This window comes from Lygodium microphyllum, chromosome 1 (assembly GCF_053477565.2).
Source record: "Lygodium microphyllum isolate KBCC chromosome 1, Lygodium_microphyllum_v1.1.10, whole genome shotgun sequence".
NCBI lineage: Eukaryota > Viridiplantae > Streptophyta > Polypodiopsida > Schizaeales > Lygodiaceae > Lygodium > Lygodium microphyllum.
In genome coordinates this window covers 185,115,354-185,143,088 of record NC_141135.1, presented here as the reverse complement: position 1 = coordinate 185,143,088, position 27,735 = coordinate 185,115,354, and the positions used below count along the sequence as shown (strand labels likewise).

The 27,735-nt window shown below is 40.0% G+C and overlaps 1 protein-coding gene across 1 annotated transcript; it reads left to right on the top strand.

Annotated features, from left to right (window-relative positions):
* Positions 1–18,858: 18,858 nt before the first annotated feature.
* On the top strand, positions 18,859–26,460 carry LOC148042071 (uncharacterized). Its single transcript, XM_087685219.1, has 3 exons — positions 18,859–19,685; positions 19,917–24,870; positions 25,083–26,460. Exons 1-3 carry the CDS (start codon positions 19,046–19,048, stop codon positions 25,975–25,977), a joined length of 6,489 nt encoding a protein of 2,162 aa, XP_087541345.1. The 5' UTR covers positions 18,859–19,045; the 3' UTR covers positions 25,978–26,460.
* The last annotated feature ends 1,275 nt before the right edge of the window (positions 26,461–27,735 follow it).

Genomic DNA, 27,735 nt, shown 5'->3' with positions numbered 1-27,735 from the left:
CACACACACACACACACACACACACACACATATATATATATAGAGGGAGAGAGAGAGAGAGAGAGAGAGAGAGAGAGAGAGAGAGAGAGAGAGAGAGAGAGAGAGAGAGAGAGAGAGAATGTGTGTGCTTATGATTATCAGAGAGAGGGAGGATTTCAAATTTTGAAAATGGATAGGTTTGGCTTATGTTGCAAGTTCGGGAGGGATTTTGGAGATTTCGGACCCCTCAAACCTACAACTAAAGTAATATATTATAAATTAGCTTTTATGAGACCGATTGGATAGTGACCATCATTTGTGTATTTTTTTGCATATAGATGGTAACCTCATTGATTTACATGCTATCTTTTTAAAATAATTCCCATAGGTTAATAGGTTTTATTTCAATTTTTAATGCTACAAGTGATTGGTAGACTTGGTGAGGTAAGACATGTGAGGGATCAATGGAGTGTTATGAGTGCTTTAGTCCATAAGATGTGGTTTATTAGACACTTGGCATAATTAACTAGCTCTCCAGGATACATGAGATGTGGCTACTAAAGATTCACTCACTCACTCGCTCACTCACTCACTCACTCACTGTAACACACACACACTCTCTATCACTATTGTTTTTTCATTTAGCCACATGGCCAAAACAAAGGTCAAGCAAAGACATTCATTCTTTGAATAAAAATAAAAATGACAATTACTTTAATTAATTGGCATGCTTGGAACCCTCTAAGAATTCTCTAATTTCTCTACCAAAAACTATAGCTAAAGACATTAGATTTGAGCAACGTGCCTAATTTTAACTATTGTAAGGATCTCCCTAATGCACAAATTGGATGCTGGATGTGTGCATAGCGAGCCCCAGAAAAGCCCTAAGAACAAAAGAACTCTAGTTAAGCTCAAAAAGCGAGAAGATAGACTTGCATGACATGAAGAAAAGAGACAAATTGGGTACCATCTCCCTCCATGGCTTGTGTGAGCACTTCACAAGGCACGTATTTATAAATTTATTCATCTCAAAGCTAAATAATAGCCCAATTTTACAATAAGCATGCTTTAGCTTTTGTGTTTGCTTTTGTTCAAATCAATAATAAAGTGGCTGGGTGGCCCAAAAGTCGGGTTGTGCCCAAAAACAATGTTCCATAATGAAATATTTAAACCGTACGTCCATGCGCATACAAAATAATAAATATTTATCAAGCACTTCAATAAATAAGCATGCCTAAATAAATATTAGTGCCATGCCTTTAATAATAAGATGTGCGCCCATAAAAAATGATAATTTCTTCTAGATAATTTGAATACACGCTATCGCCCAGTGCTTCCCAACACAACCATCGTCTACTCTACACATCAACTGAAGCATTCACAATTGTTTGAAAATAATAAAATTAAACCAACAAAAGTGAATACCTAGAAGTCTTCAGTTACAAAATAAATAAATAGGTTGGAACTCTATCCTAACCTTAATTTAATACGAGTGCACTCTAAACTCATAAACGTCCATTAATTTAAATATGTATTTTGTGGAAACACCCACTATGGATCACCCATGTGCACATTAAATTAACATGACGCTCGAAAAGAATAGGTGTCCCCATCAACTTCTCGCACAAGGAATCCACCTTGTGTATGAGCCCCGATAAATAAATATAGTTTTACAAAATTCATTGCAAAACCTCACGGAATCCACCGTGGAATATGTCTCCTGGTATCATAACCCTGCTATTAGTTCAATGTGGAGAGAGTAGTGAGAGGTAAGCACTTAGGTCGTGGGCGTGCATTCATTGGGCCTCTTCGACTGGATAATTTTTAAACTTAACCAAATATCTAGAATATCTACGTTATCCAGTTCTAGTGGTCATAAAGTCAATGTCTAGAATAGTTTCAGGTTCAAGGATTTTAGTTTCTTCTTCTAACAAAGGAGGGTTTTCATAGACAGGGTGAATAGGTAATTGCTCTCTAAAAGGTCGTAACAAACTGATATGAAAAGTATTGTGGATTTTTCAGTGTTGGGATAGTTCTAATTTGAATGCATTGTCATTGATTTTGTGAATGATTTTGAAAGGTCCATAAAATCTAGGGGCTAAATTTAACAACAGGGTGTTTCTCAACATTTGCAATCTTCTCTTTTCAATGTGTAACCAAACATAATCATTAGCTTTGAAACTCATAGCTTTTCTTCTATTGTTAGCTTGTTTAGTGTATGATTGTTGGGCTTTCGCAATCATGTCTTTGACTTCAGCAAAAATAGTAGCATGCCTATTAGCAATATCATCAGCAGCTTTAATTTGTTTGACAATGATGTAACAGGTGTAGGCAATCTATGTCCATAAATGATTTCAAAAGGTGCTTTCTATGTAGCTGTATATGATGTATTATTGTATGCAAGCTGAAGTAAATGCAAGTGTGTATTCCATATTTGTGGTTTTGAAATTGTGTATGTACGTAAAAGATCTAAAATTGTACTGTTAGTAGCTTTTGTTTGCCCATTTGTTTCAGGATGACATGTAGATGAGAAATCAATCTTTGTATCTAAATTAGTAAACAAAGTAGTCCAAAAATTATTGCAAAATCTAGAATCACGGTTAGAAATAATAACTTTTGGCAAACCATGGTTAGTGAAAATAATTTTCAAAAACAATTGAGCAGCTTAAGATGCAGTTAATGTTTTCTTGCATGAAATGAAATATGCTTATTTGCTAAATCGATCTACAATAGTCCAAATCATATCATGATTAGCTTGGGTATTGGGCAAACCAATTATAATTAATTCCATTGAAATATATTCCCATGGTCGTTCAGGAATTGGTAAATGCATTAATAAACCATATTGCTTACCATGGTGTTGCTTAACTCTTTGACAAATTAAACACTTAGATACAAAGTTAGAAACATTAGATTCCATCTGTGACTGGTAAAAATCTTCAACCAATGTACGCAAAGTAGAAATAATACCTCTATGGCCTTGATATGGGGGACAATGAATTTCGTGCAACACAAATGATCGAAATGGAACAGTTACACATAACATTTTCTTATAAAACATAAATCCGTCAGAATAAGACAATGAATCTATTGAAATCCAGTTATTTGCAACTAATTTATTCCAATCAACTTGAAAACTAGGGTCTTGATCATAGGTATCTTTCATAGGGATAAGGGAATCAAAAGATATAACGGAGATATTATGGATACTTGGTCTTCTACTTAAGGCATCAGCAACAACATTCTCTTTTTCAGGTTGATATTGGATAAGTGGATGAAAGCTTTGAATGAAAGCGGCCCATTTAATATGATGGTCAGAGATTTGTGGCTGACTAAGGAGATGTTTGATACTTTGTTTATCAGTTTTGATCATGAATTCAGATTCCATTAAATAGTGTTTCCATTGACGTAAATCTTGCACTACAGCTAGTAATTCCTTATCATAGGTAGAATACTTGAGTTTAAATGGTTTAAGTTTGCAGCTAGAGTAGGCTATGGGATGTGAATCTTGCATAAGGACAACTCCTATTCCAGATCCACTAGCATCAGTGACTATTAGGAAGAATTGTCTATTAAAGTTAGGTAATTGCAATATAGGGGCATGTGTTAAGGCATGTTTCAGTAAATCAAAAGACTTGTGCTGATTATCAGACCAATGATACACAATACCTTTCTTTAATAATTTTGTAAAAGGCAATGCAAGCAATGAAAAATTTCTTAAAATTTTTCTATAAAAGCTAGCAAGACCTAAGAAAGAACATAATTCATGCACATTTTTAGGTATCGGTCAATTCAAAATTACTTCTATCTTTTTAGGATCAACTTTAATACCGTCAGATGAAACAATATGTCCTAAGTATTCAATTTGGGTTTGGAAAAATTCACTCTTTTCAGAATTAGCATGTAATTGATTCTCTTTCAACAATTTGAAAACCAAGGATAGATGTTCATAATGCTCATTCTCATTCTTACTGAAAACAAATATGTCATCAAAGAAAACAATTACACAATGTTGATGCTTTAAAAATATGTGATTCATCATACGATGGAATGTGGCTGGTGCATTAGTTAAACCAAAAGACAAAATAAGGATTTCATAATGACAAAATTGAGTTCTAAATGCAGTTTTGAAAATATCAAGTGTGTCCAATAGTACTTGATGATATCCAGATTTAAGATCTATCTTGCTAAATATTGTGGCCCCTTGTAGTTTATCCATGAGGTCGTCTACCCTAGGAATCAGATATCCATTCTTAACAGTAATCTTATTTAGGGCACGATAGTCAATGCACATCCTATAGGTATTTTTTTTATTTTTAACTAATAGGACAACCAATACTTTTGGGGACAATAGTCGACCATAGCAATGCTTTGTCCACTAAATGGTTAGTGACACACCTGAGTTTGTCTTTTTTGGCATATTGTTCTTCATGGAAATAATCATCAAATTGATTGATAAAAGCAAGAACAATCTTTCTGTCACGTAGCCCATTAAAAGTACAGAATTTGAAATTTCGTTTACATATCTTGGCTTCTTTCCTAATAAATTGTGCTTCAAGTGCCGCATCGATCGTATGTCATATAACATCTTCGAGTTGCGGTCCATCTTGTTCAACAATAGATCATTGAAGAGTGGCCAATTGGTGCGCAGATCGGATGCAGTATGCTCACGTAGTGAATCCCAGAAGGTCCCCAAGAACAATGAACTCTACCTTTTTGCACAAAAAACATGTAAAAGCATGCACGACAAGAGACAAGAGACAAATTGGGTTCAATCTCCCCCATGCCTTGTGTGAGTGCTTCATAAAGCATGTATTTTATGTATATTTCAATCTTCATGCTCAATAATAGCCCAATTTACAAAAATATGACAAGCTTTTAGCTTTTGAGTTTGCTTTCTACAAAAATAGGAAATAAAGCTAATGGACTGTGCCCATAGAGTCTGGCACGCCCAATCTCAATGTCCAAATAGAAATAACATATCCGTGCGCATAGGCATATACAAAATAATAATAAATAATCGATGTCTCAATAGACATAACCAAAATATAGGCATGGCGCCTATCAAAATATAATCCAAAAGTCGAATACTCGCTAAACTCCAATGCTTTCCTCCGCCACTGCTGCTATCTCTACACATCAACTGAAGCATTCACAATCGTTAGTAAAATAATACAATTAAACCGACAAAAGTGAATACCTAGTAGTCTTCAGCTACATAAATAAATCAACTGGTTAGAAATAAATCCTAACCTTAATTTATTACGAGTGCGCACTCTAAACTCATAAATGTTTATTAATTTAATATGCATTTTGCGGAATCACCCACTATGGAATCACCCACGTACACACTAAATTAATGAAATGCCCGAAAAGGACAGGCATCCCCATCAACTTCTTGCACAAAGAATCCTCTTTGTGTATGAGCCCTGGTCATCTAAGTTTACGGAATCCACCGTAAAACCTCACGGAATCCACCGTGGCACGGAATCCACCGTGGAATATGCCTCCTGGCATCATACCCCCGGGGTGGGATAGCAATTGACCTCAATTGCTATTAGCTCAATGTGGAGCTAACAGAGTGGGGAAAGCATTTAAGTCTCTAGGGTGCATCCATTGTGCTTCCTCTACAGGATGGTTCTTGAATTTTACTAGATATCTAGAATACCTTCGGCCAGTTCTAGGGGTCATGTAGTCGGTGTCTATGATGACGTCTGGTTCAAGTATTTCAGTTTCATCCTCTAATAAAGGTGGGTTTTCATAAAGAGGGTGGATAGGTAATTGGCCTCTAAATGGTCTCAATAAACTGATATGAAATGTATTGTGAATTTTCCAATGAGATGGCAATTCTAACTTGAATGCATTATCATTAATCTTATGAATGATTCTAAATGGTCCATAAAATCTAGGAGCTAATTTGACAACTGGATGTCTGTCCACACTTTGCAGTCTACGCTTTTCTATTCTAAGCCATACATAATCATCAACTTTGAAATTCATAGCTTGTCTTTTCTTGTTGGCTTGTTTGGTATATGATTGTTGGGCTTTAGCAATCATGTCCTTAACCTCATTAAAAATACTGTTATGCATAGTAGCAATATCATCATCACTCTGAATTCTATTAGACAAAGATGCAACAGGTGTAGATAATCTATATCCATAAATGACTTCAAAAGGTGCTTTCTTTGTAGATGTGTGCGGTGTATTGCAGGTCTTCTACTCAATGCATCAGCAACTACATTTTCTTTTCCAGGTTGGTATTGAATGATAGGATGAAAACTTTGAATGAAGGAAGCCCATTTGATATGACGGTCAGAAATTTGGGGTTGGTTAAGTAGACGTCTAATGCTTTGCTGGTCAGTCTTTATCATGAATTCTGAACCCATTAAATAGTGCTTCCACTGTTTTAATGCTTGTGCAACTGCTAATAGTACTTTGTCATAAGTGGAATATTTGAGCTCAGAGGGTTTCAGCTTACAACTAGAATATGCTATTGGATGATTGTCTTGCATTAATATGGCTCCTATTCCTGATCCACTAGCATCAGTCACAACTAGAAAGAATGGTCTGTTAAAGTCAGGTAACTATAGTACAGGGGCATTAGTTAATGCACGTTTCAGTAAGTCAAAGGATTTCTGCTGAGTTTCAGTCCATTGATAAACAATTCCTTTCTTAAGAAGTTTGGTTAATGGTAAAGCAAGTAATGAAAAATTACGTATAAACTTCCTATAGAAACTAGCAAGACCAAGGAATGAGCGTAATTCATGTACATTTTTAGGAACATGTCAATGCAATATTGCATCAATTTTCTTAGGATCAACTTTAATTCCTTCTTTTGATACAATATAACCTAAATACTCAATTTCTGTCTTAAAGAATTCACTCTTTTCAAGATTTGCAAACAATTGATTTTCTGTCAGTAATTGAAAAACTAATTATAAATGCTCATAATGCTCTTTTTCACTTTGACTAAACACCAAAATATCATCAAAGAAAACAATCACACAATACTGATATTTCAAAAAGATACGGTTCATCATTCTACTGAAAGTAGCAGGTGCATTGGTCAATCCGAATGGCATGACTAAGAATTCATAATGGCCAAACTGTGTTCTGAATGCAGTCTTAAATATGTCGGATTTATCTAATCTCACCTGATGATATCCAGACTTAAGGTCAATTTTACTAAATATAGAAGATCCTTGCAGTTTGTCCATAAGGTCATCGACTCTAGGTATGGGATACCTATTCTTTACAGTGATCTTATTTAATGCTCGGTAGTCAATACACATACGATAGGTATTATTCTTTTTCTTGACTAAGAGTACAGGTGCACCGAATGGGGAACTGTTAGGTCGAATTAAGCCTCTATTTAGTAATTCTTCAACTTGACTCTGGATTTCTTTTTGCTCTATTTGATTGTGCCTATATGGTGCTTTGCAAGGTGGTTGTGTGCCAGGAATTAAATCAATCTTATGGTCTTCTGGACGTGATGGTGGTAAACCTGGTGGTAGGTCTTCTGCAAAACAATCTTTAAAATATGCAAGAAATTCCTTATGCCTAGGGTGCATATGATTTTCCTTTGCGTGCAATTCATTCACCCAAATGAGATATGATTTAGTATTCTTGCGTAGTGCACATTTTGCTTGAGTATGCAAAAGCAGTGGAAAAATATTAGATGCATGCATACCATATAATGTAATAGATTTTCCTTGAAAATTAATATTCATTGTGTGCGTGGAATAATCTATATTTGGATTATGCTGGTGTCTCCATGGCATTCCTAGAATAATGTCGCTTGACTGTAATGGGACAACTAAGAAATTTCTTCTTTCAATGTATGCACCAATTTGAATTTCTAAATCTTGTACTTCTTGTGTGCCATTGTACCTAGTGCCTAAAAATGCAGCTTTTATGCGATAATGCGTAGGTACTGTATGTAATTTCAATTTCTTTACCAATTTTGCTGAAATAAAGTCATGAGTACTACCGTCATCATGCAAGATAATTCTTTCCTTTCCATGCACCATACATTTCATAGTCAATAATGAATGTGGGGTAGGCATACCTAGTAAAGTGTCGGAAGTAGTAGTAGGATCATCCTCATCTTCAGTGAAATCCGGCATATCCTCATGCTCGTCTTCGTCCATGGCTCCAAGATAGTTGATATGTGCTGGTGGCTTCTTTGAATGACAATTTGCTGCGAGATGCCCTGGCTAGTGACATTTATAGCATACTATTGGCTTGGCTTTAGTTACATTATTTGCAATGGCTGGAAGTCTGGGTACATTTGGATTTGCTTGTGGAATAGGCTTAGAATTTGGATTGACATTGGAGGATAATGTAGGTGGTTTAGGCCAATTCTTGCGGAAAGATGGTGATGAGAAACGACCTGGATTAAACCTTCTAAAATTGGAATTGAATTGTTTAGATCCATAATTACCATTGGCTTGGAATTGCTGTGGTCGTCTGTCTCTTCCGCGTAACTTATCTTCAGTGTCATGAGCTAGTGAGATGGCGTCTTCAAGGGTAGCAGGCTTGAACATGTTCACTTCAGCGTAGTAATGTCCAAGAAGTCCAGACATATACTTCCGCTTATGTGTCGTCTCTGGTACATCTTCAAGCATGCGTAGCTGTAGGAGTGCATTCCAAAAATGCTCTGTATACTGTGGAATAGGCTCACGATCTCGCTGTTGAAGTAAATCCCATTGCTTGATAGCCTTCTCATGAAATTGCGGTGGAAGGAAATTCTGCATGAACTTCTTCTTGAAATCTTCCCAAGTAGCAGGACATTCTATGCTCTTGCGGACTACAGTCCACCAAAGTGATGCTCTCTCTATCAGATGGTTAGTAACACACTTGATTTTATCTTTTTCTGGATAAGTTTCCTCATGGAAATAGTCATCAAACTGGCTAATGAATGATAAAACAGTCTTTCCTTCTCGTATGCCATTGAAAGTGCGAAATTTGAAACTTCGTTTACTTATCTTTGATTCCTTGCGAATGGTTTGTGCTTCAAGAGTGGCGTCGATGGTACGGCGAATCAAATCTTCAGCTTGTGGTTCTTCTTTGTCGGTGGATGCTCTTTGTAATTTTCTCAATTGCGCTTGTAGTGCTTGCCTAGCCCTTCGCTCTTCTTCCAATTGCAGCATGATTAGATCCAGCTTTTGTTCCATGGTAGGTTCAGGTAAGTCGTCTTCAGCCATAGGATCATCCATATGTGGGGTCGTCATCCTGTAAAACTCAACAAACCTTTCTCACTCAAAATCAGGTTAGCGAGATGAGTGTAGCTCAAATTTGGGGTTACAAGGCTTTGTATTTTTGGGTATTTCTTTCTCAATTTTTAGAAAATCTACAATATTTCTATATCCGTTTGCTGAAAATACTTCAACGAACTTGTAGATAGGTAGAACAGCTTGCCACGAACAACTTTCCAGTTCAGAGTTTTTGCATAGGAACAAGTCTTCTAGGAGTTTTGAGCACTAGTCAGTTCTGATTTAGTCTGACTTGCAGAGTTGCAGAGTTGCAGACTTAGCAGACTTACAGAGTTGCAGACTTAGCAGACTTGCAGAGTTGTTGACTTGCTGAACTTAGGCCGACTTGCAGAACTTACAGGACTTGATTCCACCTGACTAGTAGAACTTGACTTTGGCAGCGCAGGACCTGGAGTATATCGACTTATCTGCCCTGTGTGACTTGCAGAGAATTGAGTGACTTAAGCTTAAGTGATTAAGCTTAAGCTTAATAAGCTTAATAACTTAGGCTTATTAGGGAGGGAGAATCGTCAGGAAATGACGCAATTCGTGGAGGACAAGAGTATGGATTTGATGCCGTCGCGGAAATTTCGGACCCACTCATACAGCTCGTGATGAAGTTTATGAAGTATTAAGCTTTCTCCTAAAGCTTAACTCAAGCTTAAACTTGAGATAGAAAAGAAATATGAAATTTTCCTCACTGTTTGTCCACGACTTGTTGATGGAGATGAATGTGTGGTCCTCCGCCTACAGAGCCTGGTCCTTCGCGATCTGACAGTAGAAATAGGGATTCTTGATCGCCAAAAATCTGCTTGTATCGACGGTTCGTGACGAGATTGACTGTGGAGCCCGTTTGTTCCTGGAGCTCCGCCTTCGCCCGAGATTGGTAGCGATTGGAAGCTCTTGATCTCTGCTCCGCTCTGATACCACTGGTGCGCAGATCGGACGCAGTATGCTCACGTAGTGAATCCCAGAAGGTCCCCAAGAACAATGAACTCTACCTTTTTGCGCAAAAAACATGTAAAAGCATGCACGACAAGAGACAAGAGACAAATTGGGTTCAATCTCACCCATGCCTTGTGTGAGCGCTTCACAAAGCATGTATTTTATGTATATTTCAATCTTCATGCTCAATAATAGCCCAATTTACAAAAATATGACAAGCTTTTAGCTTTTGAGTTTGCTTTCTACAAAAACATGAATAAAGCTAATGGATGGTGCCCATAGAGTCTGGCACGCCCAATCTCAATGTCCAAATAGAAATAACATATCCGTGCGCATAGGCATATACAAAATAATAATAAATAATCGATGTCTCAATAGACATAACCAAAATATAGGCGTGGCGCCTATCAAAATATAATCCAAAAGTCGAATACTCGCTAAACTCCAATGCTTTCCTCCGCCACTGCTGCTATCTCTACACATCAACTGAAGCATTCACAATCGTTAGTAAAATAATACAATTAAACCGACAAAAGTGAATACCTAGCAGTCTTCAGCTACATAAATAAATCAACTGGTTAGAAATAAATCCTAACCTTAATTTATTACGAGTGCGCACTCTAAACTCATAAATGTTTATTAATTTAATATGCATTTTGCGGAATCACCCACTATGGAATCACCCACGTACACACTAAATTAATGAAATGCCCGAAAAGGACAGACGTCCCCATCAACTTCTCGCACAAAGAATCCTCTTTGTGTATGAGCCCCGGTCATCTAAGTTTACGGAATCCACCGTAAAACCTCACGGAATCCACCGTCGCACGGAATCCACCGTGGAATATGCCTCCTGGCATCACCAATTGAGCTTGCAAAATTTGACGTCCTCTTCTTTTCTCTTGAAGTTGCGTCATAATTAGGTCCAGTTTTTGGTCCACCATTGGTTTCGATAAATCACCTTCGCCCATAAAATCTTCCATATTTTGATCAGACATCCTGCAAAACTTCAAACAACCTCACACACTCGAAATCTTGTTAGTGGGATGAACACAACTCAAAATTAGGTTTACAAGGCTTGCTTCTTTTTTTAAAAAATATGAATTTTTGCGATCTTTCTTCTTTGCGATATGGAAATTGATGAAGGTCTTCTTTCAAGTAGAAAATAGACTGTGCTTGTTAATTTTCTTGCTAGAAACTATCTCTGTCAAAGTGCAAGCACGAACAGGAGCTTGCTGGAGTTGTAGAACCGGTTCGAAGTTGATTTGCAGAAGAGCGCAATGTGAACGCCTGCTAAGGAGAAAATTAAATAGCAAAGCCTTAAGCTTTGGTAAAGCCTAAGAACACAATATTAGTGAGTTTGGGAATCTCCCAATTCCCATTTTTTGAATACTAAAAGGTGGCACATGGATAACATGCCCATAAGTTTCTCAAAACCATATGATATGACCTATCATTGGAAAGCACTTGAAAAATGGAATCTATTGAGCTATAGAGCGCTCGATTTGGAGTTATAGTGTTCAAGTTATGACAAATACAAAGGTTTGACCATGTGTTCCAAACTTATGGGAAATTCCCATATTCCCCAATATGGTGTTTAAGAACCTTAACCTTTTTTTATAAAAAAAGCTTGACTTTTGAAATCAAATGTGACAAGACGATGGTATGTTGACGTCGGATTCCACGGCATTCAGTACGTCCTGCCGCTGCAGACGTTTGAAATTATGGAATTAAGCTTTTTTTTAAAGCTTATTAAGTTTGATAATATTCAATTCAATAATCTTTATTCTATGTTCTTTAAAAAAAACATCTTGATAAAAGAAATTCCCGGTTGGTCCTTCGGTGCAGAGAGTGGTCCTTCGCGATCCAACAACATAGCATGGGGTTCTTCACCGCTAGGAACACACTCGTATTGATGATTCATCGCGATGACTATAGAGTCTGTTTGTTCAAATAGCTTCGCATTCGTGCGAGATGGTAAGCGATTGGAAGCCCTTGATCTCAGCTTTTCTCTGATACTATTGATGTGCAGATCGGATGCTCGGTGCATACATAGCGAGCGTCGGAAGGTCCCCAAGAACAAAAGAACTCTACTTAAGCTCAAAGCACAAGAGTATCTTACTAGCCATACATATTGCCCTTTGTGTATAATCATATTCAAGTGATCCCTAGGCACCACCAATGCAAGTATGTATTAATATCCAAATGCAACCTTTGTTTGGGATATTTGTAAATCACAACACTAGGGTAGCAACCTTTGTTTGATGAGAGAGAGAATATCTAGAGATTTCTTAGTAGTGAGATGAATCCTTATTTTGAAATAGATTAGTATAACACCTTCTTGTGGTGCCTATCGATCTTGATTTGAAACTACAAGAATGATGCATTTCTAATGAAGTACATACAATTTCTTCCAACATTACACATATATAAAGTCTATTCATTTGTTGATCGAATCAAATCTACATTTGGCACTTGCATGGATAACATTAAAAATCAAATCTACATCTAATGCTTAGAGATTACAGTGATTACAATAAGAAACTAGATATGCACAATTGTAAGTATAGCTTTTCCAATACTAGGATTTGTCTCATCCACCACACCTTCAATAACATTAGTTTCAATCAACTCAACATGCTTCTCCTGTAATAATGTTCCACAATTCTTTAGCAACTACTACCACATGTTACATCATGCCAGATCACAATGTCTACTTGGTCCCATCAATCTTGTCCTAATATTGAAAGCATATTTTATATGTTTCTCGCAAATACTTTGTTATGTCAAATGCACCACTGAATTTCTCAAAGATGCAATTGCAAAGTATCCTAGATTACAGAAGCAATGAAACAAAATGGCTTAAAATCAGCATATTTTTATATTTCTATGGGTTGCAAAATATGCCTAGAATGTCCTTATAGAGTTTGAGACATGCTTGAAAATTATATAGTTAGCAAAACATGCCAAAAATTTCTCAATCTGCATAGTAGGTTGTATTTCTCATTGAAACTTAAGTCTACCTCATTGATGAAGCAATGCAATGTTGCTTTGCACCTATATGAAAAATGCTTGTGAAGGGGGTGGAATGAAGGCCTTGATACCAATTCTTGGAAAAAGAAGGCAACATGGCAAAAGAAAAATCAAAAGCAATAATAAAGAAACAATGGAGAAGTAATACAAAGATCATAGCTCTACTATTGTAAAAACTAAAAGAGGTAGAATAAAAACATAAGTACACAACCTTAGAAGAACCATGTAGGGTGTGCAAAAGCCATTGGGGAAAAACCTCCTAGGGAGGAAACAATTCGAGCAATCTTAAATATATTCATAAATCACTAGCATACTATATGATGCAAGTATCCACTAGATTGGCTTTTGGCATTTTGTTGATATAAATAATCTTCCAATTATGGCTCTACACAAATAGAGGACACCTAAAGAAATGTGAAAACAAAGATAGTGAGGTAATGGGTTTCCTTTTGAGATGTATGATGTAGATAACCAAGAAAAGCTACCACCAAGCCAATCTCATGATGACACTAGTGAGTATTTCGAGTTGATCATATATCAAATCAATATGCATGGCAATTTTTTTCTACCAAAACATTTTTATTGCTAAGTGCAACCAATAGTAGTTGAATTCATGACCTATGCATTATTCATATTATTTTAGAACCATCCAAATGGTTTTTTTCTTTTTTGAAGCCCTCCATAACCACGAAACTTGTAAAACGTGGTTGTTTTAAGGATGAATTTTAAAATTTTGATGAGAGAATTCCTTGCATAGGCTAATGCACTAGAGTGCAATTAGAACAAGTATATCGGAATGCTACTCAAATCAAGATTGTCTTTAGTCCTATAGGAGCTTGCAATTTCATTGATAAGATCTAACTTTATTGTGAAAGCATGCCAACAACAAAGATTTTGCATCTTGTGATAGTTTAACAAGGCCTTAGTTAGAAGATAAAGCTAGAAGGTAGCTCTACATTACTTTGAGGGTACATCCGCAAGTGGTTCTCTGTCTCTCCTCTTTAGATTTCTCATTTGTTATAGAGATGCAAGCATTTGGAGTCATGATCTTGAATACCTCTCCATATAAGAACCACATATGCAACCAAATAGTTTAAATACACAAGGGACATAGTTGAGTTATAACATAATACCTTTCCCTTTTAGTCATCCATGCCTCAACTGGGTCACAACAACACACATTGAGACTTACACGTTATGTAGCTTTAGCTCTTTTCTAAAAACAATGCGTGTAAGACCCTTACATGAGGGTCAATCTAAGAATGATAGTGTTCTATGTCTCCTTCTAGGGACCAAGGTCTACTAATGAAAGGTGAATATAGAAGATTGAGAAGATCCAATATAATGAGATTATCTAAAGCAAGCCTTCACCACAAGATATTATACATATATATGTTTCTAACTCAAATGGTGGTGTATACCCTCTTCCAAACACTTACCTTCCTTTGACAACTAGATAGTCTACCATGAACGACTTGCCAAAGGATAAGGATCCCAAGATAGGATATGCTCACTTTTCTACTCTTGGTTCTTCTGATATGGGTTCCACATCCATTCTTATTGCCTACATGAACAATAGCATTCGCTCATATCTTCATAAAAACCACCAGTTTGGAGCACCTTCAAGGTTACCACCCAAAGATGGAACTCTATAGAGAGAACTTTGTTTAGTCCCTAGGAAGGATTCACTTCGTACAGTTGTCTTAATGTTCATGTCCCAAAGTATGTGATTGATTGCCAACTCATGTGTGAGTCTATGCATGCTTGATGGGTTGGGCACATTTGTAGTGATTTTAGGCATTTTATGCATGTCAATCAACATTTAATATTAGTCGCCTAGTTGTTGGTTATGGCCTATTTTGGGCTTATTTATTGGGATCCTCCTCTATGCATATCGTCATCATCATTCTTCAGATGGACTTCTCATTGGAGAGAGAAGCTGGTGTGCTAGTGCCCACACAACCAAGGACTCACTGTTGTACACAACAGTCTTCTATTTGGTATATGGATTTCATTCCATGAGAAAATATTTGAGTTCTTTGCTTTTGTAGTGTTTTTGGTTTTCTCTCTCTCCTATCTTGTATTCAACAATTTATATCAACACTTGTATTCTCTCTCTTCTATCTCGTATTCAACAATTTATATCAACACTTGTTTATGATTCCATTGTTACACTACTTCTGTCATGGTATTAGGTTGCAGGATCTGGGCTCTTGGTGCATGTTTCTCTATGTAGAAATTACACGACACAGTGGACAGAATCTGAGCAAGGAGTAGAGGACACACAACAAATATGAGAAAAAAAGAGACTACTTTAATTTCAAACAAACTGATACAAAGATGGCTCTGTCCACCAGTGTGCTTCCACTGTGACGCTTGGATGGCGATCTAGCCAGATGATAGGCAAAGAGCTTGAGGCTACTTGATTGGGTGAAAGATACGGATTGAGAATGGTTTTAGAGGGATCTTCCTTTTATAGCCTGGGAAGGTAGTTTGGTTGGCATGTCCGACCATATTATGAATCCTTTCTAGTCAGCCAGGGAATATTTCAAGGAAAATTCCCTTTATGGTTGGACCAGGGGTGCTGCCCTTGGACCCCCGTCAAGGAGGATGTTGGTCCCCCCTAAGACCCCCCACCGCTTTCGCAGCCCCCAGATCCCAAAATATGAGTCCTTGATAACTCCCACACTTTGCAATTCAATGCATTATGCCTCAAGTTGCTACCAGCATAACTACTCTATCTAACCCAAAGGCTACATCCACAAAGATCACCTTTTAGCCATTCGGTCACATAGATTTCATCTGACATTAGGAGGGTGGGGCATTGAGCATATCTAACACTTTGCTGGGTTACAAGCCGTTTACACCCCTATTGACCTAGCGACTGATGCCTACTACCATCACCCTGTCTGCCCTTTGGAGGCTGCATTTTTACACCAACTACCTTTGTTTACCTATTTGCTGCATTTAATGCAAGTCACATGTAGTTCACACGGTTTACCCAATGTTTTAATCGGCAACTACTACATTTTATGCACATCTTACTCTTTGAGGCTAGGGGCAGCATTTGCTCTCTACTGTCAGTGTTTGTTGGCTATTTTCACTTTTTTGTAGTTGATTTTTTGTGATCACCTTGTGATTATATGTTAACTCTATTTTTGTTCAATCTGTGCTCTTTGGTTGGTTGTCATCTCTCTCTCTCTCTCTCTCTCTCTCTCTCTCTCTCTCTCTCTCTCTCTCTCTCTCTCTCTCTCTCTCTCTCTCTCTCTCTCTCTCTCTCTCTATTTTCTCTTCTCCTCTCCAAATAGCTCCTTTGTGCACTTCTACAAATAATAAGTTACATGGACCTGAATATCTTACATGGAGTGCTATGATGAAAGCCTAGATTGTGCAAAAATGGATTTGGTACATTGTTAGTAGAGATATTCCTCTGCCTCAGTGTCCTTTCCCTCCTCGATGATTTTTATGAGGACAACCATGAGGAAGTTGTGCTTACATGGGATCTAGACAATCCACATATGTATTCTACACTCCTTCTCGGAGTATTTATAAAGGAGTTCTATTAGTGGTTACCTCATGTAAGACATCTCTCAAAGTATGTTCAAAGCTTCAGATGTTGTACGATGCATCTTCCACCATGCTTGCAGTGAGTCTTTATGGTGAGCTTGAACAGATGAAGTTTGAGCTGAAGGACACCATTCAACCCAGTTTGCTCCATGTTACACAGGTATAAGACCAACTTGGACACATGCAATTTGCCCTTTCCAAGGCACATCTTGTGCAAACGATACTCTACAAGCTCCCCCCAAAGTTTGATGGAGTGGCAAATGCTTTGAGGGTGCAAATATCCTTGACACTTGTGAGCTTTACCCATATGTCCCGCATGTTGCTTGAGCATGAGGCATCTTTGCATCTACAAGGCAGGCTTCCATCTCACTATACAGGTTCTGGTGAGGCTTTTACAGCTTCTCAGAGAGGTGACAAGAAGTTAGAGGCCTAGCGTTATCAGTATGATAAGAAGGGACACTTACAGAAGGACTAGAAAGAGTTAGCGACTTCCAAGAAGAAAAAGGAGAAGAAGCAAGATGTGGACTCCTCTATCAAGTCATCCTCTTTCTCAAACTTTCAATCAAATCCTCCGGCCCATGCGAAGGCCAAGGCACGAAATGGGTCCTCTTCTTTAATTTGAAGGAATGGCTTGGCTACCCCTTCCTCTATTGCTTTCTCGTATAGGTGATGCGATCATCCTTCACGACTCTCTAGTTCCAAAGAGTGAGTGTGAGAGGATGGTGAGATGGGGTAGGTGAACCTCATCTATATCGCTATACATGTGTATAGGTTCCAAAGAGGGGCATCCCTAACACATCGATTGAAGTCTGGCCGGTTTAAATCATGGAGCTTGAATTGACATAAGGGTTGATGATGGGTTGGTATTTGACAGAGAGTGGGATTGGTTCCTAGTCTGAGCTCACATGAGGGGACACTTTGGTGGTATGCTAGCCAAAGGTAGGGAATCCATGGTCACATATGTTCAGAGGCATTTTTGATAGGATAGTCTTGTGTACTACACCGAGACATTGATGAGGGACACAAATACATGCTATGGTTGTTCTCTATTTTCAGGAGCTAGTACGATCAACATCAACATCATGTTCTCTTGGAGGCACCTTGGTGGTGGGTTGATCAGCCATTGCTCGGGTATCCATGGTTCTACTCTGGTAGTTCTATGTTGTATGGATTGTGATGAGTCATTATCATTGTATCGTCGTATTGTATTAGATCACCCATGATCTAAGAGAGGGTGTTAGCAAGATTGTCAACTCATTTGTGAATCTATGTATGCCTGATGGATTGGGCACATTTAGAGTCATTTTAGGCATTTTATTTTCTTAGCATTTTATGCTAGTGGGCCAACATTTAATGTTGGCTGACCAATTGCAAATTATGGTCTATTTTGGGCCTATTTATCGGGCTCCTCTTCCACATATACTGTCATCATCATTCTTCAAATGGACTTCCCATCAGAGAGAGGAGCGGATGCTAGTGCCCACACAGCCAATGACTCACTGTTATACACGACTATCTCATCTTTGGTATATGGATTCCATTTCTCGAGCACATGTATAAGGTCTCTTCTTTTTCAGTGTTCTTCTCCTTTCTCTCTTTTGTCTTGTGTTCAACAGTTTATATCAGCACTTGTTTATGCTTCCATTGCTGCACCATTGACACCAATTGCATTGGCAAGCTTTGTCTTCATGCTAATAAAAGTAGAGATAAGCAAAGCTACATGAGTCAGATGAAGTATTATAAAATAGACCTGGAGAGGGGGTCTAAAACTTGTAGGTTAGAGAGGAGGTCTATGTTATGTTATAGGCAGACCCATAAGAACGTCATCTATACTACTGGGAGGACTAACTGCCTTTTTGAGGAAGGCTTTGGCGCACTCACTAAAGTGACTGACTTACCGAATCAAGGTTTGTGTTGGCCTTGAAAGCTCAAATCCTGCTTGAACGGGCGGCGCCCATTATAAAAAGTTCGCAGGTAGAATTCAACGACTTCCATGTCAGCCGAAGCCTTTGGCAGTTGTTGTTGCGAGAGAGAGAGAGAGAGAGAGAGAGAGAGAGAGAGAGAGCCGCTTCTGACGTTTCTGTCTGTCTCTCTCTCTCTCTCTCTGTGTCCCGGGGGGAGGGGGAGGGAGAGAGAGCGAGAGAGAAAGTGTGTGTGTGTAGATGCTTGGCTTCCCCTGCTCCTCATGTTTTCCGCTCTCTGTGTTTGAGAGATAGAGAGAGAGAGAAAGACTGTGTGTGTGTGAGACTCAGTGATTTCCTAACGCCATGCAGGACCAGACCATCCTCCCTGGCCTCAACTACTATTGCCGCAATGCTCGCCTCTGCCTCAAAAAAGCCACCTTCTCTCGGAAATCTCAGCACCACCATGATGAGCTCTCTCGTCTTCGTGAATTCGAGTCCCTTGTTGGCACCGTTATCCCTGCACACCCCGCGTTCGAAGAGAAGAAGACAGACAAACAGATCGTGGAGCTCCAGCTCTGCCTGACCGACGCTAGGCGACGCATCCAGGAGCTCGAGAGTGAGCCTGCAACCTCCAGCAGAGCCCATTCCCCTTCAGCAAGATCGACCGCGAAGGCCTCGCGTAGTGACAAGAAATCTAAGACCGCCACACGGTCTCTGGGACCAGGCTCCTCTGAGATAGCTGATGTGCAAGTTGAGAAGTCTCACAAGAAAGGAAAATTCACATCCAAGAGGTCTGACTCTCCGAAGAAACAACAGAGCTGGGGGATCTGGACTGCAAACCCTAACCCTCCAGATGCGCTGCCACCTCCTCAACCCCGGAGCATTTCCCCTCCACCTAAATACACTGCACACAGCAAGAAATTTGGGGCCCTCTTGGCAGGAGACTTTCCTGCTGCCACAAGGGAGGCTTTTTCTTCCTTCATATCAAGGTCGAACTCACCAGGTTAAACCTCGTTGCTATCATCAAGTTGTTTAGAAAAGGAATACATATTTGTGTTAACAGCCTCCCTACAGTCGACCGCAGCCTTTCTTTTTCTCTCCGTCAAGAAAACACATATAGGTCACTTTTTTAGCAGGCTGCTACAAGTATTCAATCCACAAACTCATTTCTGAGCTTGTCAAGTTATCATACTGCTTTGAAATATTGTGTGATACTGCATTTTTCTCCATGCAGATCAAAGAGCCGAGGCTATTCTTGGAGGATGTGCACTTCTTGCCTCACAACTCACTTCTTTCGAGGATGGCAAGGCTAGTCCGGAGCCCCAGGCCATGGCTCCAGGACCTGACTTTGAAGCAAACAGCTCTCCCTTGAAAAGGGATGAAGCCAAATATGCATACAAGAGGTCAAAAGACTGGTTAGCAGACTACACTAAATCTCAAGAGAGAACTGACTTCAACGCAAAGGATGAGGAGGTGAAGTTGCCAGGAACAAGTCCTGTTGGTGGCCAAAGATTTCGATTTGCTTCCGATTACTTCGAGAAAAGATTGCAAGAAAGCTTAAACTACATAAAACATGGCTCCCCAGACTTGGAAGAAGATAGGTTTGGAAGCTCACCTGTAAAGACAATGGTGCCCTTGAGAAGAAAACAAAAGGAGGCATTCCAGTTGGATCAGCTTAGCTCAGAAGAAAGTCTTCTTGATCCACTAAACTCCTCTGCATCAGCGGGCACACTTAAGACACGTTTAGATACTGGCCAGGAAACCTCAACTGCTGCCGAGAAGTCAAGACGAATACCAAGAAAATATGTGAATCCCGTGACAGGTGAAGGTGGAGAACCTGCTATAGCAGGCAATCTCCGGGCAAGAAATGTCTTGCCAGCTGTTGAACAGAGGCTTAGTGGTGAAATGCTTTGTTCACAAGGTTCTCCACCAAAAGTTTCTACAAGTGGATCCAGCAGAAAAAAGCATAAGAAAAGAGGTGTCATCGGTTTGATAGATGATGCTATCAGGCAGAATGTGGATTCTGATCACTCGGGGGCGCCTGACGATGCTGCACGCCTACTACCACACAGTTTATGTAATAACCATGATAATCTGCACGATTCTTCACCTTCATGCTCCCATGTGTCTTCAAAGGAGAAATCCTACTCTGAGAAGATAGATGACCAGCAGGGCGCAATTCAAGGTGTGCAAGCTGAGGCATTAGAGGGGAAAATGTCAGATCTGCAGAGTTTAGTAGGCATATTAAAAGGTTCCGTTGAGGAGTTCGCTTCTCGTGTGGAGCAGGAAGGTGACAAGTGGGGATACAAAATGCAAAGACTAGAAAAGCAATGGCAAGTTTGGAGGGATGACACAGAGAAGGAGTTCTTAGGTATGAAGGGAAGCGTCCAAGAGGAAGTACAAGCAAAGTTGGATGAGCTAAGGAGAGGGCTAGGTAAAACTGAGAGATTGCTGACAGAAGCAGAGCTTAAACCAGAAAACTCCGAGCAGATGGAGACCAGGCTGGAAGAATGCTTCAGAAGAGTGGATTCCATGAAAAGGCAGGTTGATTCTTTGGCTTCGGACGTGAAGATTGCTGTTGTGAGAGAAGTTAATGACAGACTTTCTCAGTCCGTTCAAGACATAAACCATGGAAGAAAATCTGAAATGGATGAACTTGAGGTTGGAATGTCCAAGGATCTAGAGAACATGAGGAAGGAGATAGAAAACAAGCTTGAAACATTCCGTGAAGAATCTGAGAGATTCAGAAGAGCAGAAAGGCACCACATTGAAGCTTTGGTTGAGGGCATCCTGGAAAAACGGAAGTCCCCTCAGGCTGAGACAAGTTTTGGTGCAGAAAGAGAGAAGTTATGTGGGGAAATTAAGTATGAGCTGTGGGCGGAAGGGGAACAGTTGAGAAGGTCAGAGAGACGGCAGATTGAAGCTTTGATTGATGAGAAGATTGAAAGAAGACTGTCACAAAGAATGGAGACTGTCTCGGAAGGAAAGGAGAAAATCATGGCTGACATGAAGAATGAGCTTCGCCTTCTATGGGCTGAGGTTGATCTGCTCTCAAAAGGGAGAGAAACGATCAAGGAAAATATGGAGCACCTAACTCAGATAGCAGAAAAAGCTAAAGAAACCATCAGCAAAGAGCAGGTGATCCTCAAGTCTGAAAGTGGAAGCTTAAGAAAGCAGCTGCAATACTTTAAGAAGGAGAGCATGCAGATCAAGGTTGATGCCGAAGATTTTAAAAAAGACATTGAACTGGAAATGGATGAAATGAGATGCACTGTTGGAAGACTGAACAGTGAAGGAGAGAGCATACGGGCAAGCATCAGCCATCTGAAAAAGGTGGGAGACGATCTAAGAAATGAAAACAAAAGCCTAAGAAAGCTTGTAGACAGAGTGCAGGAAGAGGAGGCAGCCAGGAAGGTGGAATCCGAAGCTCTAAAGATAGTGAAGGGAAGCTCAAAAGTTGAAGGAAGTGGTGAAAAAATGATAATGGAAAGAATAGAGAAGCTTTCCCAACTATACCTTGGAGGGCTAGAAGAAGTCAGAGGTGATGTTATCAACACAAAGCTGGATTGTGAAGATAGGCTGGCTGAGCTGGAGAGTTGTTGGAAAGAGCTGAGAAAGCAACAAGAAGCGAATGCTGCTTCAGAAAGTTCATTGAGGGAACTTGTATTGGATGGACTAGAGACGAGGATTTCACACTTGGAAAGTGAGCTGCAGCGCAAGGTGGATTTCGAGCAAGAACGCCAAAAGGTGGAGAGTGCACTAGCTACAGTAGAGAAAGAGAAAGATCAGGTTGCAAATGCTCTAGCTCAAGTCATAGCTGCTGCAAACAAGGCTGACGAGCTTGTCTCTGAGATGCAGGGCACATTCAAACTAGAAGTGGCCAACATACAAAGGCATAGCCTGATGATGCAAGAAAGCTTGGCTTCTGAAAAGGAGGCAGTTTCAACTGCCGCTTCAGAGGTAGCAAGGATACGCGAACAAGTTGGACAGGAAAAGGAATTGGCCATTGCCAACATACATCGGCAAAGCATGATGATGCAGGAAAGCTTAGATTCTGAAAAGGAAGCCGCAGCATTGGAAGTGGCAAGGATACATGAACATCTCGGACGACAGAGAGAAGCTGCCGCGTTGGAAATAGCAAGAATATTTGGAAAGGAAAAGGACTTGGCCATTGACAAAATAAAAAGGCATAGCTTGATTGTGCAGGAAAGCTTAGCTTCTGAAACAGAAGCTGCAGCTTCAGAATTGGCAAGAATACATGAACAACTTGGAAAAGAAAAGGAGCTGGCCCTTGCCAACATACAGAGGCACAGCATGATGTTGCGGGAAAGTTTAGATTCTGAAACAGCCGCAGCTGCAGCTGCTCTTGGAAAAGAAAAGGAGGTCAGCCTTGCCAACCTACAGAGGCACAGTGTGATGTTGCAGGAAAGCTTAGATTCTGAAAAAGCCGCAGCTGCAGCTGCTGCTACAGAAATGGCAAGGATACGTGATCAAATCGGAAAAGAGAAGGAGACAACTATTGCCAACATTAAAAGGCACAGCATCATGGTGCAGGAAAGCTTAGATTCTGAAAAAGCCGTCGTTGCAGCTGCTGCTGCAGAAGTGGCAAGGATATGTGATCAAATCGGAGAAGAAAAGGAGATGGCTATTGCCAGCATTAAAAGGCACAGCATCATGATGCAGGAAAGCTTAGATTCTGAAAAGGAAGCAGCTCAAGCTGCTGCTATGGAAGTACGTGAGCATATTGGAAAAGAGAAGGATGCTGCTATTGCCAACATTAAAAGGCAGAGCATCATGGTGCAGGAAACCCTAGATTTTGAAAAGGAAGCAGCTCAAGCTGCCGCTATGGAAGTGGCACGGATACGTGATCATATTGGGAAAGAAAAGGAAACAGTCATTGCTGACATAAAAAGGCACAGCATCACAGTGCAGGAAACCTTAGCTTCTGAAAAAGAAGCTGCAGCTTCAGAAGTAGCAAGAATACGTCAATATGTTGGAAAGGAAAAGGAAATAGCCCTTGCCATAATGTCAGAAGCCAGAGAAAAAACCTTGGAGCTCCGTGATCACATTGGGAAGGAGAAGGAATCGGCCTTGGCTATCATGTCTGAAGCAAAGCTCAAGAGCAAGGAAATTCAGGAGGGGCTGGAACGAGAGAGGTCAGGTCTGAGAAGATCAATAATGATGGCTGAGAAAGAGAGAGAAACAGCTGCAGCAGCTGCAGCAGAAGCCATGGCTGCTGCTGCAAAAGCAGGGGAGGTATTAGATGAAATTTTCGGAGTCCAAAGGAAGAGCGTATCGATATCAAACGATGTCGCTACAGCTTTACACAAGGATTACACAAAGGAACTGGAAGGCCAGCTTGAAGGGTGGAGAAGATCAATGACAGATGAGTTTGCGAAGGCCAGATCGTATGTGCAGGGAATAGAAGAGGAGAAAAGAAGAGTTGTGGAAGGCATTGAAGAAGAGAAAAGGAAGTTGTCTATTTTTATTCCACAAACATCAGTCCCTGAGGATGAGCCCGTGTCGCAAGAGGAATTTGAAAGGCATGTTGAAACTACAGAAGAGGCCATTGCAGACTTAAGGAAAAGGGTTAAAGACTTGAACAGCTCTTTAGATGGGATAAGCTACAGGCAAGCCCAATCCGAACAACAGGATGAACTAGTTAAGAAGGAAATCAACACCTTGAAGGTGAAATTGGAAGAAACTGCAAGTGAGATAAAATCAGTACATCAACACAATAATGTGGATGTCAGTAGAAGGTTGCAGGAGACAGCAGAAGAGCAGTCCATCATTCTAGAGAAGGTCAGTGAGTGCTCCAAGAAGATGAAAATGGTAGAGAGTGTGCAAATTGACCTTGTGGGGACCATAGAAGAAATTAAAGTTAGCACTTCTGCCTGGATGGAGAAATACGATGCAGCTGCTAGAGTTCTTCAGGAGATCGAGAAAAGAATAGCTGTGCTGGAGACTGCTTCAACTGATTCTCTCGAAAATGTTGAGAAGGGTCCATTACAACCAGCACAGAAAGAAAAACTTTTGAAATTGTACAAAGAACTATCAACCTTCATTAAAAGAATGACCAATCATGAGGAACATGAAGCAGAAGGCATTTCAGACGATGCAGAAGCCAATAGTACAAGATTTATGACTTTGGAAACTCGCCTTGATAATCTGGAAGCTCAAGTTCTGAGGTAATAAATTCCTCATAAGAGATTGACATAATACAGGGCTTTTCTAGTTGTTGCTTAGGAGGACACCTGTTCAATAGCTTGCGTAATAGGTATTAATAATTAATAATTTTGTCACCACCATGTTGATCCAACAGGTGACCAACTATGGTCACAAGAAGCAAGGTAGAAGTCCAACTCCCAATAACAATGTGTGTCAATCGTGTTATTTTCAGAACTCTGGACGGCAAAGTACAAGAGCTTAGTGCAGGCATGCAAACAGCCCTTGATGGAGCTTCTATGGCAGAAAGCAAATGTAGTGCTCTAGGAGCAGAACTTGTCAAACTGTTTCGCTTAATTGCAATGTCAAGGAAAGACAGTCCAACAAAGGGAATGATGCCAGATGCAGCAGATGATAGTGATGAGCAGAATCATTGTCGCTCACATAAGTCCCCTGGTCAGAACAAACCAGATAAATCCAAGACTTTGTCTTCCCATGCTGCCTGCGCATACTGCAAGAGAGCTGCGTCAAAAGGTTCAGCTGACATTGAGGAAACTTCTGAACTCAGACTGCAAGATCTGGGCCCCTGTCAGTCGGGCACTCCAGACTGTTTCATTCCTGAAGGACACAAATCAGGGCATCACTATGAGGCTGCCGATGATTCAAAAAGTCCAGGGATCCACAGGAACACAAAAGATTGTGCAGTTCATGGAAGGCAACCATTAGACATGCAAACACATCAAGGATCCCCTTCCAAAGTTCATCGAGCAAGAGACGTGTCACCCATTGAAAAGCTAAGGACTAGACATGGAGAACATGCTGAGAAGCAACAAAAAGACGATCTCCAACGAGCTGAAGACATATCAGATTTACAGAATCTAGCAAAAAGAAATGTGACAGACCTCAAGATTATTGAGGGAAAGCTGCCAATAACTCAAGAGAGATCCAATGATAAACGTCTCGAGTGTGCCAAGAAAGATGGCATTCATTTAAGCTCGGGTAAAAGCTGCCAGTCGACTAATATCAGGCTAGAGTCTGGAAAGTTTCAGTTAAATGTTAGTCACCGATCTGCCCTTGTGTCCAGTGCTCGAACAGCAAAGAGAGGAGATGTTATTTCTGTTCATCCATGATCCGGAAAAACCTGCTACCTGCAGAATGCATTGCAATATTCTGTATGCTGTTGCAGCACGAGCATGTTATCAGGCTTCACTACTTGGCAAGCTGCAAGAGTTGTGATGGTGCGAGCTAGGATGGTGATTGTCCTTGCTCCATCACCTTTCACATGATTGCCTCGTTTGTAGTCGCTGTCCTTTGACTTCAGGGGCTGTCAAAAAATGTTCGAACAGGGCAACCAAAATGTGACCCCTAATTCAATGCAGTTGCTGTATAGTGCTAAAAGTGTTCAGCCATGGATATGGCCTCTTTGCAAGCATGCAGGAATATTGGGAAATTTGGGGCACATGCAATTATTATCACATGAAAAGTCATCACTAAATCTGATGTTCTTTGACCAATTTGTTCACATCACAGACTGCACTTTTATTGAAAATTGAGTTCTATCGTATCACTGCTCTTTGAACGAAATGTTCAATACATGAAATCCTGTACCTATAACAAAGATCTCCCAGACTTTTGTTAACGGCACGTAGAAAGAAACAGAAATCTTAAACTAGTTGTTTGTACAGAAATGCTTGGCACATGATTTGTTGGAAAACTATCACTAATATCTTTAGACTTCATATAACACGCACTATAAGATATAGGCCTTATACCGACGTTAAAAGCGACGAAATTGTAAATAAAAAAATTTGCCCCCGTCGTTGCAAAAAGCGTCGTTATTGGCGACGCCATAGAACAGTCGGTATTAGCATCGTTATCAGCGTCGCTATTTGTGTCAATACCGACGCAAATAGCGACGCTGATAACAGCGCTTTGTGATGCTAATAACGATGCCAATAACGACGCGTGCAATAAATTTGCGACGCTAATAGCGATGGTAACATGGAAAAAAAAAACTTGTGGCAAGGCAGCACATATAGCACTATGTGCTTTATTTGGGCTATACAAAATAGTTTCTACACTCTGTACAATGCTCGTGTAAATAAAGACAAAGTGTACTTAAATCATAACACTGATACATGAAATAAATACATGATCGCATAATGAAAGCGACTGGTACAATCATGCAAGATATCACAACTACATAGAAAATGCCTACACAGATCACGTGATCAAAAAAGAAGGGTGTGTGAGCTCCAGGGATCCAAGGGCGAGCTGTAGATCATCGCCATCCAAAAGCTCATTCTGCCGCAAAGGAGCATCGAACGAACTCTGCAAAAAACGAAACAACTATACATTAGTCCACCATACAATAATGCATTCTAATTAAACATGGTAACTACAAACTAGAAAGATGAGTGACTTACAGGGCTGCCGCATCCATACAATCGGTCAATCAATGCAGTGAGACCATGCCTCTCTGCATATCAAGTCTCAAGGCCGGTCAAATCGCGATTTTAATGAAGTCTGCAAAGGAAACAAAATACTAATTGTTAGAAACACGATTGTAAGTACAAAGGATATTGCAAAAAAAAAAAAACTTACAAAGTCCTCTAGATATGTCATGTGGCCGTCACTCCAAAGATGATGGACCACTCCGGCCTCTAGTCATGCCCTTGCCGCCTCGCGTTCACTACAAGATATAGGACTTATACCGACGTTTAAAGCGACGAAAATACAAACAACAAAATTTGTCTCCGTCATCGCAAAAAGCGTCGTTATTAATGACGCCATAGAAACGTCGCATTTGCGATGCTAATAGTGACGCCAATAGCGACGCAACCAGTAAATTTGCGACGCGCATAGCGACGGCAATAGCGACGCGAGCA